Here is a 20,089-nt window from a genome sequence, read left to right as displayed (position 1 = left end):
CTCGATCTCAGGGTCCTGTGCCACTCTGGAGCCCCCCTGCTGTCTTTTTAAAGAAGTAGAAATGATGGGGCTCCCGAGTGGCTCGGTTGGTTAAGCAGCTGCCTTTGGCTTAGGTCATGGTCTCAGGGTCCTGGGTTCTGCTCAGCGGGAAGCCTGCTTCTCCCTCTCCCTCTGTTTCCCGCCTTGTGTTCTCATTGTCTGTCCAATAAATAAATGAAATCATTAAAAAAAAAAGTAGAAATGACTTTTTTTCAGAGGGGGTTAAAAAAATGGCAAAATTGTTCTTATAACAGACATTTCAGAGTATGTTTTTAATGTGGTTTAAGAGGGAATTTTCTGTTGAGATTTAGTGTAACGTGTGTGTGTGTGTGTGTGTGTGTGTATAAGCACAGGCTGCTTGAGAATATTGCGATCTGCCTTTGTTTTCCGTTTGTTCTCTCTCTACCTCACTCCCTGGGCCCCCCACCCCCATAGGTGGGTGTAGAAATAGGTTAGATATGTTTTGGAACCATCTCTGCAAGCGTTTCTTTCTCTATTTTAGCTGCCGATGCAAAGGAGAAACAGTTTTGGGTGACTCAGCTTCGAGCTTGTGCCAAATACCACATGGAAACGAGTTCTAAGGTAAGTAAGTAACCACGGGGAAGCAAGGAGACACTGGAGTAATTTCAGCCCAATGATCCGTTTCTTTGGGGAGGCTGTTTTTCCTGTTATTTTTGGAAGTTATCCACTGTATTGGAATTCATATTGCCCTGCTGCATTGAAATCTAAAGCCAAGAGGAAAGTAGGAGGATTAGCTTGTAGGTAGAATAAAGAGGCCTGCAGACACCTCATTGGAACTGATTCTGTGAGGACCCGTCTATGGCTTCACGCGTTGTCAATTTAGGCTGCTGTTAATGTCTGTTGAGAAACTTGAGTGGATGATTTCACTGCGGAGGCAGAGGGAATCTGATTTACTGTTCATGGAGACTAGTTGTTGTCAGTGATCCTTAAATAAAACATAGACCCCAAATTGATGAACTATCCTGCAGGGAACTTCAGCATTCCAAGTATAGAGATGTTCTCAGGTAATTTGGCATCCAAGTTATGAATTCTTTTCTCTTCAGGCTTCGGTAGGAGGTCTTAGATCAGATACGTGGGAGGTAGGAGGTAGGCGTTTTCATGGATTATTCGGAGGATTTCCTCGCATTAGAATATGGGAAATAATTGCAAAATAAATTTATTCAGGGCAATAAATATTTGTTGAAATCAATGCTCAGAGGACTACCCCTTTTATATCATTAATTCCAATTTAAGTACGGTACCCGATTGGAGTGTTTTTCCACATTCTATGCATCCAGTAGAAAGACCCACATATGAAACTTCTGGGGGCACCTGGGTGGCTCAGTCAGTTAAGTGTCTGCCTTTGGCTCAGGTTATGATCCCGGGGTCCTGGGATCTAGCCCCACATCGGGCTCCCTGCTCGGCGGGGAGTCTGCTTCTCCCTCTCCCTCTGCCTGCTACTCTGTCTACTTGTGCTCTCTCTCTCTGTCTGTCAAATAAATAAATAAAATCTTTAAAAAAGAAAAAGAAAGAAAGAAAAAAAAAAGAAACTTCTGATGATTTTAATCCTATAGCCAGTCTGATGTCTTGCTCAAGGCCATGGGAAATGCCTTGCTTAGGTATACCTCCCTGTTCTGCCTCCAAGTACAATCTGAACTGATTTCTTCATAATGATTTTGTTCACTGTTAATTTTTTTTTCTTTTATGAGACCTCTTTTCCTTGACTCGCTTACTACTGTTTTGCTCTTACCCCTTTTGACTTCTCCACGCAGAATCTGGGTTTACCAGAGGTAGGGCCCTACTTCTAAAGCTTTTTTTCTTTCTGGCTTGCTTTATTTTCTAGGAATTACGGTAGGAGTTCTGGACATTTCATCAGTATTTTATAAACTCCTAGGCAGGGCAGTTAAAATTTTTCTTTTTATATGTATCTTTTTACTTTTTTATAAAACAGAATAGAAGGGCCTAAAATAAAAAGGACAGATCTCCCTCCATGGTAGTGTTTGCTCATTAGAGATAATTGCACTTGACAGTTCTTGTACATCCTTCAAGTAGATTTAGGCATGTGTCAGGATGTATGTCTATGTGTGTTTGTGTTTTTTACACAGATGGGATCTTTTCGTGCATACAGTCCCTCCTCCCCCTTTCTAAAGGTATTTTGGAGGTCTTATTAGATATATGGGATCTAATAATGGATGTCTGCTTTATTTAAGTCCTCTACTGACAGACATTTGGGTTGTTATACCTAATGCTATAGTTAACATCTGTTTGTGCCTCTAGGTGTACATAGAAAGTTGTATCACTGGACTTGTAGGTCACAGACCCAGTGTCTGCTATATTTTCCTAGATGTGGCTAAATTGTCTTCCAAAAACAATTCTCCTAATTTGTTCTGCTACCAATTTTCTGTGTAAAGATGCATTCCGCCCCCCCCCCCCGCAACGGTGGCTCTTCTAATGTTCAGCTTTTGACAGTCTCACGGATAAAAGATTAATCCCCTGTGATTTTCATTTTCACTTCTAAAGTCATGACTGGGGCTGCGTATGTTTTCAGATGTTGATCGCCACATGTGTTTCTTTGATGTGATCTGCCAACTTTTATCCTTCATCCTTTTATTCTTTTTCTATTGAGTTCTTTTTTTCTCCTGGTTGGTCACCTGCATTTTGACTTGGGGTACATTTTTTGCTATGTAGGATATTTAATTTTCGCTGTCAAATTTATGGATATTTTCATTTTTGGCTTTTGGTATTACATCATGCTTGACAAAGTCTTCTTTGTTCTAAAATGATGAGATTTTCAGTGTTTTCCTCCAGTGAATTTATAGTTTAATTATCGTGTTTCAATCATTGGTTCATCTGGAACTTATTTTGGGTGTAAGAATTGAGGTCAGGAAACCAACTTGAAGTGCACTGATGTTTTAATGAATCCCTGGAAACCGGGAAAGGTAAAGACCTCTTCGTGGTAGTAAGAAATAGGAAGAGAATTTAAAGATTCTCTGGAGGAGAATTTGATTTACTGATGTGTTCTCTGGGTAGTTTTGAGAATACAGATTAACCTGTTAATGCAGAACCCAAATAAATAATAATTTAGATGGCAGGGCCTGTAGGATTTCCTATTTGAGACTGTAAGTGGAATTGCTGACCATCCCTCATAGCATAGCTACTGTGATCCCCTAGGGAATAATAATTTTTACGTTGTGAACAGACCCGGTTGTTCAGCAGAGGCGTTATGAAGTCCAAGGCCGCTTAGGCAAAAGCTAGTAGTGAAAATGAAGTTGGGCTTAACATGACTATGATCCCAATGTCCAGTTAACTGCAGGGTGACTATTTACTTTGCATCATGGCTGTTAGGAATATATGTGGAGCCTTCTCTTTACTCTGTTCTTCTCCTTCATGCTCAGCGGGTCAGATCCCTCTCCAGTAGATTCTAGGGAATATTCTCCCTGTGATTGCTTGGAAGTTTGTCTTTTAAAAACTTTTTATTTAAAATCAAGTGTTCCCTGGAGCAAGTATGAGGCAGATGGGATGGTGCTACCATTCTAACTCCCCTTAGTGAGAACTGCAGGATAACCATATTCATCGAGCCCGCAGAGGGCTTCACAGAGGACCCGTCCAGCAGTTCTGAAACCCAGACCTGTCTCAGTCAGTACCGAAGAGGTTTTCCCCAGTCTCGAAGTGAAATGAAAAAAACATTCCCTAAATGTGCCTGAAGTCAGCTTTAGTCAATATAAAAGATGGCTCTTTATTCAGAAATTGTATTGCTTTGCTTTTTGAGGGTTAAAATACTCTTTTTATTGTAGAAGATACAGTGTTTATGGACTCATTGCTTGCCTTTCTTAAAAATGTACGTTTATTCAGTTGAAAATAGAGCTACCATATGATCCAGCAATTGCACTACTGGGTATTTACCCCAAAGATACAAATGTAGGGACCCGAAGGGGTACGTGCACCCCAATGTTTATAGCAGCAATGTCCACAATAGCCAAACTGTGGAAAGAGCCAAGATGTCCATCGACAGATGAATGGATAAAGAAGATGTGGTATATAGACACAATGGAATATTATGCAGCCATCAAAAGGAATGAGATCTTGCCATTTGCAACGACGTGGATGGAACTGGAGGGTGTTATGCTGAGTGAAATAAGTCAATCAGAGAAAGACATGTATCATATGACCTCCCTGATATGAGGAATTCTTAATCTCAGGAAACAAACTGAGTGTTGCTGGAGTGGTGGGGGGTGGGAGGGATGGGGTGGCTGGTTGATAGACATTGGGGAGGGTATGTGCTACGGTGAGCGCTGTGAATTGTGCAAGACTGTTGAATCACAGATCTGTACTTCTGAAACAAATAACGCAACATATTTTAAGAAAAAAGAAAAAGAAGAAGATAACAGGAGAGGAAGAAAAGGGGAGTATGTCAGAGGGGGAGACGAACCATGAGAGATGATGGACCCTGAAAAACAAACTGAGGGTTCTAGAGGGGAGGGGGGTGGGGGGGATGGGTTAGCCTCGTGATGGGTATTAAAGAGGGCACGTTCTGCATGGAGCACTGGGTGTTATGCACAAACAATGAATCCTGGAACACTACATCAAAAACAAATGATGTAATGTATGGTGATTAACATAACAATAAAAATTTAAAAAAATATGAAAAATGTACGTTTATTGAGGTATAATTTACATAAAGTAAAACTCACCCCTTTTAAGTGTGAAGTTTATTTTTTGATGGATGCATGCAATCATGTAACCATCACCACAATTATCATTCTGTCGCCCCCAAAAGTTCCCTCTCTACCCTGTTGTGGTTGATCCCCTCCCCCTCAGCTCCAGGCAAACACCCCTCCATATTCTGTGTGTAGTTTTGTTTTTTTCTAGAATGTTCTACAAACTGAATTATACAGCCTTTTGCATCAGACTTCTTTCACTTAGCATAATGCTTCTGAATTTCACCTATGCTGGTGTATCAGTTGATTCTTTTTAATTTTAGCTCTTTCAGTGACTGTGTGGTACTTTTTGTTCTTAATATCTTTTTCAAAAATCAAAAGTGATTACCAGTCCCCAAATTAATTCCTAAATACTCAGGTTAAAAAGATTTCTACGGGGCACCTGGGTGGCTCAGTCGTTAAGCATCTGCCTTCAGCTCAGGGCATGATCCTGGGGTCCTGGGATCGAGCCCCGCATTGGGCTCCCTGCTCGGCGGGAAGCCTGCTTCTCCCTCTCCCACTCCCCCTGCTTGTGTTCCCTCTCTCGCTGTGTCTCTATCAAATAAATAAATAAAATCTTTAAAAAAAAAAAGATTTCTAGATCCATTCCCAGATTAAAAAAAAAAAAAAGTACTGGTTTTTGAAACCTAAGCGTCTGGCTATCTAGTCAAGCCCTTGTGGTTTCCATGTGGGGAAGCGCCAGCTGGGAGGGTGGTGGAGCCAAGGCTCGAGCTCAGGTCTCTGGTTTCCTGCTCTTACCTCACACATGTCAGCCAGGGCTGCCCTCTTTCCCTCCATGGGTGATGAGGCCCCTTTCGGACAGTTTCTGCTTCTAGATGGACAGAAACTGTCAAAAACTGAGAATCCCCTTTTCTTGACGTCACTTAGGTTTATCCTGTGGCCTCTAGTTGTTATTTGAGGTGCAGCTGCAAAGGTGTGAGGCAGGTCTGCTAGGAAGACTAGAACCCTGACTTTCTCTGAAAACAGAAACAACAAAACAAAACATCTTATTTTTGATGCAGTATAAAAATTTAGGCAGCCTAAAGCCCTGACTGGAAAAGGGTTAAGAGAGAGATGTAGGGAACTGTCCTTGTGAGAATTTACTAGTGCATGACTTTGAAGTATCGAATGTAGGAGTGGGTGTCTAGTTTTTATCAAGTAGGTGGTGTTTAGTAACCCTTAGGATGGGGGCATAGTGGTGTTCTGCGGACCACGATAAGCACTGAGCACGGGAAAGGGAACTGTCTGTTGACAGAATAATGGCGTTTAATACCTTCTATGTGAGTGACCATCACTCAGGATCACGCTACCCTTCACAGAGGTCCTGTCTCCATGTTGGCAAATTAGAAAGCTGAGGCCAGTGGAACCTCGATGATAGGCTCAGTGTCACGTAGCCATTAAGTGAGTGGATGGGAACGAGAGCCTGAGTTGCTAAACATGCCCCCTCCCCCTCATCCCTCCTCCTGACTTCCTGGCAAGGAGCTATGGGGAAGGTTCAGGATGGTATTCTCCTGCCATGAACTTTATATTTTATAATGTAGAGGGAACAGCTCTGAAAAGGACACCTGTAATGCTTATGTACTCAAGGGAACCCTTCTCTGGTCTTTTAATAGATTCTGATCCCAGAACTCTTCAGTGAGTTGGCTTGAAAGTAACATTGGCCTTTTGCACTAATTTTTTTGTGATGTAAGCTCATACTGGTGAACACTTTTGGCAAGTTCCCATGAACCTTGAATGAAAAGTGTCTTCTGATGGAGTACATGCATGTTTCAGCTCAGGACTTAATGGTTTAGAAGAAATATTGTGGCGTACACAGAGAGAGGTCCTACATTTAAATGCCCACTCTGCTGATGATGTGTCAAGCAGAACAGCTCAGGTCACTTTTATTCTTTCTGATCCTCTGTCCTCATCTTTGAATGGTAACATCTGTCTCCTGAGGTGGTCCTAAGGCACAAGAACGGGAATGTAGGCGAAGACCAGTTGCCCACAGGAAGCACTCCAAGGAGTTAGGGGCTCGGTAGCTTGTGCTGATGTTTAGTAAGCCTGCTGCCTGAAAGTCCAGCATCTCAGCTGTTCTTAGTGCTTGGACCAAACCCTCAAGGAAAACAAATATGCTATTTCATCTCTTTGTGGTTATGTGTCTGTTTTCACATAGGCCCTGTGATTTGCACATAGTCCTATCAGAGAACTCAGGGTCATTCCGAATGTGTGGAAGTCCATGTTTGGGGGGTAGGGAGTTGGAGACACTTATAAATAATGCTGTTTTCAGGTGACTTTGACCTGTGTGAGAAGTGGGACAGTGAGGGCAGTAGCCAAGTGATTAGAAAGCATTTAAGGACATTCAGATTTTGACGATTTTCGTTTCTTTGGCTTTAATTGTGACCGAGTAAGAGAATTTTTTAAAGATTAAGCTTGTTGGAAACACTGTTGTTGTCAATGTTTTTTTTGATTTAAAAATTTTTTTTTCCTCACCCTGGGGCGCCTGGGCGGCTCAGTTAGTCGGTTAAGCGTCTGCTTTTGGCTCAGGTCATGATCGCAGAGTCCTGGGATCGAGCCCCATGTCAGGCTCCCTGCTCAGCCTCTGCCCCTCCCCCTGCTTGTGCTGTCTCTCTCAAGTAAATAAACAAAACGTCAAAAAATTTTTATTTTTTTTTCCTCATCCAGACATGGAAGTGTGGATTCACTTGAGACAGGCGGGGGTGACTTGTGTCCTAGGTTGAGGAGTTCACTAGTCTGCTCTGCTAATTGAGCATCAGTACCTTCTCCCCTGACTTTCAACCCTAAAGGATAACGTGTGACAGGTGGTAGCAATTATCACTTTTTCAGCCAGTGCGCTATGGTGTGAGGTACAGCGTGGTCGTTCAAAAGCTTAATGGAGCTCACAGCTTCTCTTTTTGCCTCAGCTGGCTTCTTTCTGACCGTATCCCATCCCTACCACAAACATAGTCTTGTTATGAATTCACTGCTGACAACTGTGAGGTTCCCCCCATAATGTGAGTAGCATTATTTTTTTTAAATTATGAATATTATCTGTGCTTAATAGAAAGCATTCAGAAGATAGGGAAATCTAAGAAAGAAAAAAATTGCCCCCAATCCCAGGCCCAGACCTAATCTCTGATGATACCATTTGGGTGTACAACTTTCTACACACTTTTTTTGTGTGGATAAATAGAAAGAGGTTACATGACTGCTTTTGTAGGTCCTTCCTTCCTGTCTCTTCACATGCATAGAAATCACACAAATTTGTTTTCGTGAGCGGCTTACCTTTCCCATGAGGGTGGAATGTAAGACCAGGCTTTGGCCACAGGCCTATTCTCTGTGTTGGGGTTGTTTTATCTTTAAAAGGACTGTGTGAGTGCTTTGCTGTTTCTTGGAGCACTTCTGGGGTCTACACTGTGTTTTACTTCTGGTCAGCTACCTGCCCTTTAGTCTTAGTCACTTCTCATCCCCTTGTTCCTTGTTCTGCTCTTGTTTAGTTCCAGAGGGGAAGTTGGGGAAATAAAGGTCCATCTTTATTGGTGTATTTACCCATCCAGTGACATGGAAAATGTAGAATTTTTTTTTTTTTTAATCTATGGGGAAATTAGGTAAGAAAATGTAGAAATTTGAGGCTTTCAAAGTGCTTAACGCTATTCATTGTATTTGAAATCCTTTCTCTGGGTTCTCAGGGCCCCAGGCTTGCCTCCGTCTTTGTATTTACTCCTTTGGGCTCTGGAGCTCCCATTCCATCTGAATCCTCCCCTTGATCATGTGTTCCCTGAGAGCAAACACTGACTACATGTTCACTTAGGAAGTCGGTCAGTCCCAGGGAATCTGTCTGTGTCGAGCATTTGAAGACACTGTGGTCAGATCAGATTGGTGTGTGGTCAGGGCTCCTGGTCCTTGCGAGGTAATTCTAAATTAAAATGCAAATTTCAGCGTACAGTCTTTTATGCAGATTTGGTCATGGAGGAATATGATTATCTAATACAGGATTTTAAATTCATTATAAGTCTTAGGAGGTCTTGGATGAGCAGCAAAGGCTGCTGAGTTTCAAGGAGTATATATAAATATTCATGCTGGAAGCTGCCCAAATCACAAGTATTTTTTTTCCATCCCCTAAAATGGTAGTTGGCATACTAACTCGGTGTGAGCCTTTGGTACTAGAGATCAGTCTCCTCTGCGGTGTCTGGGAGGTGGACAGCCCCAAGAGTAGGTGGGCCAGCTCTCTTCTGAAGATAATGCCAGGTAAGGGCCTGCCCGTGTTTTTGTACAACCAACAGCTTTCCCCTGACAGCGGACACCTGTCACCTGTGATATAGTTCCTAACTCCCATCCTCTGCTTTTGCCATGACATCTGGTACTCCCTAGTGATCTAGAGGTTCAGTTGGGACTTGATGGGACATTGGACAATGAGAAGGGAGATGGGAGAGTGATGGGCTGGCCCAGTAAAGAGGCTGGTGCTGGTAAGATCATGCTCTGCGGGTGCCTTCTGTCCTAAGGGCAGTGTGCTTTGGGTCAAGAGGCCATACTGGTAAGGGGCCAGAGAACCCGGCCTTGGAGACGTTCCAAGACCTTCTCTAGGGAGGCATGGGGGATCTGTGGACTACTTCTGGGGAATTAGAAGGCTTGTCTGTTGAGGGGAGGTTTGGGAGGGGAATTTTGACTGAATGTTAAATCCATGGCCCAGGGTGAAGAGTGAGAAGATTTGGAGCCACTGTTCAATGGTTTCTCCCGGCACTCTAGGTTTCTGAAGGCAGAAGACTATAACTTCCCTGACTCTCTGCCACCCAAAGGGCTTTGGCGAGGTGCTTTCATATCTTGGTTAGGGTGCATCACAACAGGAAGCACCTGCTTGCTGAGACGAACCCAATGACAGCTGTAGGATCTGACCCCATGTGGCCACAAGGGACGTCAGATGCCATTGAGTCCAGCATCCCAGCCCCACCTCCTCTCACTAATTGAGCAAAAATGCTACCAAAATATTTAAATAATGAGGTCATATGAGTTGATTCTCCTCAAAACAGTAGCCAGTTTTAGTCACCCAGAGAAAGCACTGCTGGTAACTCACTGACGAAATGCTAAGAATTTTGGGGGTAATCTGACAAATGACATTGGTTTGGGGCCTCTGAGAACAATTTAGAATAACTCAGAAGTAATAGAGTGATTAGAAAGTGCTAAGGGATTCCAAACTCCCTTTGTTCCACTTGTCTAAAGAACAATAGAGGTAAGAAATAAGTTATGACAAAAGGTAGGTTCTAAAACTGTGCTGACGTGGAGGCCTCTAGCCACATGAGGCTTTTCAAATTTAAATTACAGTTGACCCTTGAACAATGCAGGGGTTGAGGTGCTGGCCACCTCACTGCCTGCGCCATCAAAAAAATGCACTTACAACTTTTGACTGTCCCAAAACTTAACTACTGATAGCCTGTTGACCAGAAGCCTTATCTATAACATAAACTGTTGACTAACACATATTTTGTAAGTTATGTGTTATATACTGTATTCTTGCCATAAAGTAAGCTAGAGAAAAGAAAATGTTAAAACTGTAAGGATGAGAAAATACAGCATTGTACTGTATTTATTGAGAAAAATCTACGTATAAGTGGATCCTGCACAGTTCAAACCCATGTTGTCAAGGGTCAACTGTAACTGAAATTAAATTTTAAAATTCAGTTCCTCAGTTGCACTTAGCTCAGTAGTCACATCTGGCTGATGGCTGCCATATTGATACAGATACAGAACACTTCCATCCTCACAGAAAGTTCTGATGGTTTCTGAGGAGGGAACTTAACCAGTGTCTAGTCTAATCTCTTCTTGTGCTATGGACTTTTTTTTTTTTAATCTAACAGGTATCAATGGTGTCTCCCCCCGCCCCCCAAACTTCTGTCCTTCCCTGCCATGCTTCCTCTCAGGAGTACTGGTCTGCTCCATGGCCTTGGCATTAAATATCTTGATCACTCGCTTCTCTGGTCATGTTGTCCGTGCATCAGGAACATCCGTCTTCCTTGTGTGAAGGCAGGAAGTCATGTTCTCTTGAGGGCAGATTCTCTACATGCTCCCCCCACTGCAGCTGTTTAAGAAACTCTAGTATGAGCTTTTGTGAGGAGCACAGGAGGGAGGGAAGGTTGCTGACGATGCTACCCCCTGGCTCCAACAGCCTTCAATAGAGGCCTACTCCCCGAGACAATGTCTCGAGCTTTGGATGCCCAGCATGTGTCAGGTGCAGTTTCTTTCCCTCCACCTCATGCGGTTAGTGTTCTAGACAAGCAGGTCCCCGGCTCACTGTGTATCATCACGCTTCCTTGCCTTTGTTCATGAGGATTCCTCTGCTGGGATGGGTTCCCCGCTTCATTCTTCATGTGGCAAATACCCATGTGGTCCTCAAGGCTGCTATGCTTCTGGGATGCCTTCCTGACCTGCCTGGTCAGAGTGAATCTTCTCTCTTCTGTGTTCCCATTTATACCAATACTCACCTGTAAACACATCCCTTCTCACAAGGGTGTGTGTGTTTGTGTGTGTGTATGCATGCGCATGCACTCTCATGATTGACAGTGTGCCCTTAAGATCCTGGACTGCAGGGAAGTCATAGCTGTATCTTCATATCTGCTACCGTCCTGACATGATGGTGGAGATCAACCACTTAGTGCATTTTAAATGTCAACCCTACTTCCTCCTTCCTCACTCCATTAGGGACAGTAGTAGTGGTGGTGGTGATGGTGGTGGGTTGGATTTGTGTTCTTTAAAAAACTATATCCAAGTTGTCATATTTTCCTAAAATATTATATTTTGTATTAGACCAAATGTTTGAGGATTTTTTAATGTAAGAGAGCTATTAGTGTCTAACAGATGAAAATCAATCCAGAGTAATATTCAAGCTAAATGTATCTTAATTCTTTTAAGAGAGAAGAAAATAACAATCATAAGGAACACATTTTTTGAGAAAAGAAAATAATAAATGGCACCTATCAACACATTTCTATGTGGAAAGTACTGTGAGAAGAACTTTTCTTGGATTATCTTTTTTTTTTTTTTTAAGATTTATTTATTTATTAGAGAGGGGTGGGGAGAGGGAGAGAGAATCTCAAGCAGACTCCCTGTTGAGTGCGGGGCCTGATGGAGGGCTCGATCCCATGACCCTGAGATCATGACCTGAGCCAAAATCAAGAGTCAGATGCTCAACTGACTGAGCCATCCAGGCGCCCCTCTTGGATTATCTTTTGTATTTGTCACAACAGTCCTATGAGGCAGCTACTGCTATTACCCCATTTTAATAGGCAAGGACACTAAGGCACAGAGAAGGTAAGTAATCTGCCTGCCCAAGGTCACACAGCTGGCGGATGACTGCCATCTTTTTTTTCAAAAAATTTGAGATCCAATTCACATACCATTAAATTACCTTTTTAAAGTGTACAATTCAGTGGTTTTTAGTGTATTTACAAAGTTGTGTAACCATCACTACTAATTCATTCCAGACTACTAATTCATTCCAGACTGTTTTATTACCCCCAAAAGAAAGCCTCTGTTTCCATTAGCAGTCACTCCTCATTGCCCACCCACCCTCTCTCCCCAGCTCCTGGCAACTGCTAACCACTGCCTCTAAGGATTTGCCTATTCTGGACGTTCCATGTAAATGGAATCATATCCTATGGCCTTTTGTGTCGGGCTTATTTCACTTAGCATATTATTTTCAAGATTCCTTCATGTTGTAACTCTAATCAATACTTCATTCCTTTTTGTGGATGAATAATATTCCATTATATGGACATGCCAGATTTTTCAATCCATTCATTCATTAATTGATAGATAACTGGCTTGCTTTCACTTTTTGGCTGTTATGAATAATGCTACTACTATAACACCTGTGTACAAGTTTTTGTGTAAATATTTATTCTCAGTTCTTTGGGGTATATGTCTAAAACTAGAACTGCTAGGTCATATGGTAACTCCATTTAACTTTTTGAGGAACAGCCAAACTGTTTTCCAAAGCAGCTGTACCATTTTCTGTTTCTACTGGCAGTGTATGAAGATTCTGATTTTACTGCATTCTTGTCAATACTACATATTGTCTGTCTTTTCTATGATGGCCATCCTAGTGGGTATGAAGTGGTAGCTCACTGTGGTTTTAATTTGCATTTCCTGAATGACTAATGATGTTGAGCATCTCTTCATGTACATACTTCTTGGCCACTTATATATCATTTTTGGAGAAATGTCTATTTAAATTCTTTGTCATTTTTTATTTTTACTTTTTAATTGAGGTGTTAACAGTTTTTTTTTAAGATTATTTATCTGAGAGAGAGAGAGAGAGAGAGAAAGGGGGGAGGGGCAGAAGGAGAGAGGTAGAGAGAATCTCAAGCAGACTCCCTGCTGAGCACGGAGCTCAACTTGGGGCTCGACTGCAAGACCCTAAGATCATGATCTTGGCTGGAATCAATTAACCGACTGAGCCGCCCAGGTACCCCAACAGTTCTTTGTATGTTCTAGACACTAGACCCTTATTAGGTACAGGATTTTCAAATATTTTCTCCAATTCTATGGCTTGTCTTCACTTTTCTCATCTTTTTTGACATAAGTACAATTTTTTAGAACAAGTCGAGCATCTGGTATTGTGAATGGAGTAAGGAATTGGATTCAAAGGACTTGGTTTCTGGCTATTTAGGTTATTTACAAGCAATTAACTAGTCTTGGAGTCTCAAGTAACCTAATATCTCTTAGCCTCAGTTTCCATGTCTATAAACTCGGTAAAATAATGGCATCAACCACACAGGGTAGTCTTTAGAATTAAATGACATTAAGCACTTCACAAATATCAGTTCTTTCTATAACATGAACTCATCCGGCTCTGCTATATCTCTGACAGGTAACCCTTGTTGAGCTAGGTTCCTCTGGAAGATTGATCATGTGGGAGTAGCTAAGACCCTCCCCTAAAACCAGATTTAATGACTCTCCCCTGCAAAGGTTTGATAGACTACTCAAATGATCATATTCCGTATGCATCAGAAAACTCTGGTAGAATCCAGACGTAGCCAGTTTGGCTTTGTTGATACTGTGTGGTCTTGTGGTGAGTGGGTGATCTCCCTTTCTGTGTGGCTGTGGGGTGGGCCGTATTGGGTTCAAAACTAGCCCTGCAGTGCCACCTGTAGGGTCAAGGCTCTCTCCATGCCCCATGTATGAATGGAGGCAATAATCGTTGCTAAGAAGATGGAATTATGGGTTGTGGGTGGGATTAAATGAGATGACATCTGTTGCATGTGTACCATAGTGCCACATGCTGAGTTAGTTTCCATAAGAGGTGTTGGGTTGTTGGGGTGTGGGGGAGAACCCTGCCAAGTTGGGCCTCATAAAGTGATCACCCTGGGGGATGGTTAGTACCAGACTGACCAAGACTGGAAACTGCACATATTGCGGAATGGGCTATTTCTGATAAATGAGTTACTAAAATAATCAGAAGAGAAAACTTTAAAACAATTTAAACAACTAAATGTTAAAATTGACGAAAAGTTCAAAAAAACGGGTGGGTGGGATGGGGAAAGTGTATCATTATGGAACCAATCAGCCACTCAAACCAAAAAAACAGGAGAGATCTACATACACGCTTGAGCTCTCTCTCATACACACATACTTACACTCTCAGTGTTTGGAAGGACAAGCAAGCTAGTAACAGTGGTTGCCCCAGGTGAGATGGGACTGGGGAGATTTAGAGTTGAAAGAAAGTAGAGATTTAGGTGTACCCTTCTGATACTATTGGAAATTTTCACATTGTACATTGATTTAATTACATGTATAATTGATGTAGTTGTTCAAATGGTTAAAATTTAAATTTACAAAAAAAAATTTGTTTCTTTGGTGCGCCTGGGTGGCTCAGTCATTAAGCATCTGCCTTCGGCTCAGGTCATGATCCCAGGGTCCTGGGATGGAGCCCCGCATCGGGCTCCCTGCTCCGCAGGAAGCCTGCTTCTCCCTCTCCCACTCCCCCTGCTTGTGTTCCCTCTCTCGCTGTGCCTCTCTCTGTCGAATAAATAAATAAAATCTTTAAAAAAAAATTGTTTCTTTAAGTGGAGCCAAGGCTATTTTGCTAAGTGCTGTGCTGTCTTAGGCCCCTGTCAAGCTGTCCTTTTATCTTCAGGGAGAAGCTCTTCATGGGGCAGTAACTGATAAACCTGCTGCTCATTATATCCCTCACTTGAAAGTCTTAAAACCAAAGTCCTTGAAGATATTCAATAATTCCAAATTCCTGCCAATTTAGATTAGGCTTCCATTCTTGTTTACTCAGAATTGATTTTACTTGATACGGGTTGAAGTGTTTAAACTTTAATGCTCTTTGGGGCAAGTGTTCCTTTCTCCCCTTTTATTTGAATTAAACAGAATTTAATGATGAACGTGGAGTTGCCTCTAACTCAGCCGAAGCCTTCGGTGTTGGGGCAGTTGGCTGAGTAGTAGAGTTAGCTCTTGTCCTGTGTTCTGTGAGCAGGGCTTCTCCATTTGCAGATGGTAGTGAGGTAAATGCTACTGGACATGGAACCCCTTAATGCTCCCTACCTGAAAACATTTTTAGAAATCACAGGGGTCTTGAGGTGCCTGGGTGGCTCAGTCAGTTAAGCATCTGCCTTCTCTTCAGGTCATGATCCCGAGGTCCTGGGATTGAGCCCCACGTCAGGCTCCCTGCTCAGCGGGGAGTCTGCTTCTGCCCCTACCTCCGCCCCTCCCCCTGCTCGTGCACGCACTCTCTCTCTCCCTCCATCTCAAATAATTTCTTAAAAAAAAAAGAAATCAGGGGTCTCAAAAAACTTGTACAGCTTATTGTATAATATATTAGCCTGATTTAATATTTTAGAAGTATTTTATTGTCTTTCCCCAAATTGTTGGGTAAAAAGCAAGATGAATTGGATCTCCCATTGAGACCCCGAGGAATAAAGTGCCTCAAGTTGAAAAGCAAAGTGTCTTGGGGCTACTACTATCTGTTTTCCTAAGTAGCAAGTCTTTTGGGGGAATAGAATATGTAGGGTTGGGGCACCTGGGGGACTCAGTCATTAAGTGTTTGCCTTTGGCTCAGGTCGTGATCCCGGGGTCCTGGAATCGAGCCCCGCATCGGGCTCCCTGCTCAGCGGGAAGCCTGCTTCTCCCTCTCCCACTCCCCCTGCTTGTGTTTCCTCTCTCTCTGTCTCTGTCAAATAAATAAATAAAATCTTAAAAAAAAATGTGTAGGGTTTAAGCTTGATAAACTCTCAGTAAGTAAAGTTGGACAAGCTCATCTGAGGATTTACTCTTCCCTTGGCTCTATCTTCCCGTTTTCTGCTGTTGGGCAATTTTACTTTCGTGTTACATTAAGCTCAGAGCCATTTTTCTTCTGGAGTTTTTCACAGATAATTACCTTTTGGGTACTTAAAACTAAGTGTAAAACATCACCCTCCTAAACACACCATCAAATTAAGTAAATAAAACACAATTTAAGAACAGCTTTATATTAAAACGATAAAGTTTGGGGATTTTTTTTATTGTCTTAATAAAGTGTAACAATTTTGCGTACCTTCTCAAGCATAATTTTAAAATTAGTCTGCCTGCCTTGCCCAAAAGGCAAGTATTAGTGCTGCTCAGGATGATGATCTTAGGTCAAGGGGACCTTCAGATTAAAAAAAAAAAAAAAGCTGTTTTGATTCAGTTGAACTAATTCCACCATTTATCTGTACTTAAATAGGGCTTCGTTCCAGAATAAATAATTTAGTTGCTGTTTTCTGCCTAGAATATTGGTGGATGATTTTATATAGATAGGCTTCCGTGGGAAGTTTTAATTTAAGGCAAGATAGACAACTCTTAGTCTGGGGACATTCCCGCACTGAACTTCATTGTAGACAGTATGAAGGAGCACATCAAGGAACAGGGGATCCAGGTATATGGTTGGGGTCAGCTGTTGATTGCGGGGTTGTTTGATCCCTCTTTTGCTGACACTGGGAGAGAGGTTTAGAAGGAGGTCAATTTGGAAGGAGTATTCAGCAAATACTGAATGCTTACATTATCATGAGGGTATGGTAGTAAGCCATGGAGAGTGGCCACATGAAACTTACACTTCCCTGGGGGAGACCATCAACAAATAGATATGTGCTATGTATGCCTGGTAGTGCTAGGTTCCAAGAAGAAAAATAAAGCAAGGTCAGAGACTAGAAAATAGAGGATTTTAAGCTATTTCTACTCAAAAATCTACTCCATGTATATTGCATTCTTAAAAATGGCAATATCCTAAAAGACCAAGAGGGCTGTGGAAATCTTGCAATGTGACCCTAAACTAGATCTGATTCTTGTATTGAAAAACTAGAACATGGACAGTGGATTAGATAAAGGTAGTTGATAACTATATTACGATCATGTAAGAAAATATCCTTGTTTTAGGGAAGACATACCGAAGTAGTTAATACTTAAGGGTAAAAAGGCCATGATGTATGTAACTTACTCTCATGTGGTTTAGGAAAAAGTTATATTTATATTTATATATAATAAATATAATTATATTTAATTATATTTATATGTAATAATTATATTTATATGTGTGTGTATAGGGGGAAAGGAGAGAAGAGAGGGTACAAATGACAAATGGTATAAAATGTTAATAATTGGAAAAACTTTCTAGAAGTCATATACATATTAGTATGACTATTAAGGAAAGTGACTATTCACTTGCTATTATTTAGTTGAGATTAACTCCGTGGTTTTCTGAGCATTAAAGAGAATTTGGGTAAAGGAAGCATTCTAGGGTCACTGCAGTCAGGCTGGAATATTAGACCTTGGGGAGTAGGGAGGATGATGTGTCATGGAAGACAGATTTGGAAAGGAAGGTTGGGCAAGCCACTGATAAACTAAGTGAAGGTTGGCCTTTATGGCTGGGCAACCTCTGTAGCCCATTTGGTATGCTGTCTTTGGTATTTACCTTTTTATAAAAAAACAACTTTATTGAGACAGAATTCACATATGATGAAAGAAGGTTGTGGATGACCAATAATAATTTATATAAATACAATATATAAAATTATGCCAGTAGCTATCAAAATTAATCAAAATGCTAGGCATAGTGGTTAGTACTTTAATAGACATCACTTCATTTAATCTTTACAAGATTCTTACAAGATACATCCTAGTTTCCTAATAGAGAGTGAGGATATAAAAGCCTAAGAGGTTATATGTTGTATACCTGGTAAGGGGCTGAATTTTGAACCCAGGTCACTGATACTGTGCAGTCGATGGACTGGGCTGCCTTCCATGTCTGTGACCCCCCCCCCCCCCCCGATGTAGGGGCTGTGCAGGCTGAGTGAGCAGACTCTTTGTCTCCAGTACCTTAGAACAGCATATGGTGTACTTTCTGAAATGTGCAAGAAGTCAAATGATACTATTGAGCTCAAGAGGGGAAGAAAGATTTTGTAAGTAATAGATCTTTAATAGGTTACATAGGAAATAAAAATATTTGGGAAGTTGAGTGTTTTAGGGTTAATGTCCATAGGGACAGTTCTGGGCTGGATAAACTATCCCATCTATCTACCCTACCTGCCCACCCACCCACCCACCCACCTGAGCTGTGTTATCAAGCTGGCTGTCTAACACTGACTTGGCAATTTTTGGGGTCTGCCAGGCACCAGAATCCCCACCCTATCTTGCTACAAATTTAGTGATTCTATTTCTCTTCTACAAACTCTACCCCCTCTACCCCCATCATCTTCTGCTCTTAGCCGATTTTATAGCCCTCCACAGACTCTTTGATACCTACTCTTGACAACCTAGAGAGATTATCAAGAAGCCCTGCTAGGGTTAGGATCCAGGGACACTGTCATCGGAATCCTGAGTTCCATTAGTAGGTTGGCATTGCCTTCAGGATCTTCATTCCCCTTGGATCCTCCTTGGCGGGGTCAGCAGCTGGAAAGACTGCCTATGCCTGATACCTGTCTTTAGGATAGCTACTTTTCATTCATCTACTTGGTGCCTTATCTCCTTGAACTCTTCTTTTGGTCCTCCTTAAGCCCTGCTACTTGCCAGATCTGCATACATCTTTGGATTCAAAAGCTCTTGTGTACTAGACAGTACGCATTTATCATTTATAGCCTATGTAGTACACTCTACTTGGCGCCCTCTCTTTTCCAGCTGCTAGCCTAGAAGCTTGAAGTTTCCAGGTATACTCATGCATTGATGTAAAAAAAACAAACAGGAAACTACTTTTGTCCCATGGAAATAGTTCAGATGCCACAAAAACACATTCTTCTCTCCTGCTGTAAATGGTGCGCTGTAGTTTATATGTTCCTTCTGCATCTGTCCCCTGACACCAGGGTTTCTCAACGTTGATACTGTTGGCAAGGTAGTTCTTTGTTGTGAGGAGCTGTTCTGAGCGATGTAGGATGTTCAGCATGCCTGGCTTGTACCTGCTTGAGGGTAGTAGCACCACCCCACCACCCATTGTGACAACCAAAAAGTGTCTCCAGAATTTGCCAAATGCTTCCTGGCAGGGGTGGGGAGGGGGGCGCAGAATCACCCCTCCTTGAGACCAGCTGCCTCCTGTAATTCTTACGGTAATCCTGTTAGGTAGGTCTTCTCTCCATTTTGCAGTCAAGGAAACTGGCTCCGTGGCCAGAACACGACTTGAAGCCATCGCCATGTGTTTGGCTCTTCATATGATGCTCTTGTGTACCTCAGCTGCTGGGAAGTTCTGATTCAGCGTATAGGGAGAAGCAGGGACAGTGGGGTTGTTTTGCAGCTGAGCTTTTGCTCTTGGGAAAGGCCCTGTTCTCTTGCCAGGTGAGAGACAGCCCATCCATCACATCCCTGAGACTCCTGGGCCTCTCCCCGAATGAGGGAAGCAAAGCAGAACCAACAGAGATTTTAGCGGCGAAGCCGAGAATGCTTTGGGGGCCCAGCTCCACCAGCCCCGCTCGGGAGGTCCCCAAGCCCAGCCGTGGAAGGAAGGGGGCCCCAAGCTTTGCAGCCTTGGATTCCCTTTGCCAGGATTCTGCACAGATCAGAGAAGAGCTGGGTGGCCTCTTTGGCGTGTGTTACTGCTGAAGAGGCAAATCCTGTATTTCTGAAGTTTTATTTGCCCTCCTGCTCTCTGCTGCACCGACAGAGTAGAGAAGACACCCGAGAGAATGTTCGCTCAAGGCTGAAGCCTGGCAGCCTGTGTGAGCTGTGCTGGGGCTGGGCAGGACTGGCAGGGCTCCGGCTGGAGGCCCTCGGCCCTCCTTATGGGCTGCAGTCACTCGGGCGCAGTGAGGACCCAGAGCAATGCCTCCTCCTGCCTCCTGTCATTGGGGGATGCAGACAAAGGTTCTGGCCGGCTCCCTCACCCCTGGTTGGCTCAGGTAAATGGGGTCCTGGGACCTGGGGAGTGCGAGTGAAGGGGT

General features: G+C 42.7%; 1 protein-coding gene across 4 annotated transcripts in view; it reads left to right on the top strand.

Moving 5' to 3' along the window:
* The window catches only part of OSBPL10 (oxysterol binding protein like 10), a 307,228-nt gene that overhangs the window by 109,810 nt on the left and 177,329 nt on the right, over positions 1-20,089 (top strand). For all 4 annotated transcript variants that reach the window (XM_073901191.1, XM_073901195.1, XM_025883402.2 and 1 more), the window contains exon 3: positions 542-621. In XM_073901191.1, the coding sequence (XP_073757292.1) occupies positions 542-621 (80 nt within the window). The remainder of the gene's footprint in view (positions 1-541; positions 622-20,089) is intronic.

The sequence above is a fragment of the Callorhinus ursinus genome, unplaced genomic scaffold (assembly GCF_003265705.2).
Source record: "Callorhinus ursinus isolate GAN/ISIS: 27379988/994484 unplaced genomic scaffold, GSC_fseal_2.0 scaffold1, whole genome shotgun sequence".
Classification (NCBI taxonomy): Eukaryota; Metazoa; Chordata; class Mammalia; order Carnivora; family Otariidae; genus Callorhinus; species Callorhinus ursinus.
The sequence above is the reverse complement of the archived record's forward strand: the minus strand, read 5'-3'. Positions and strand labels throughout refer to the sequence as shown.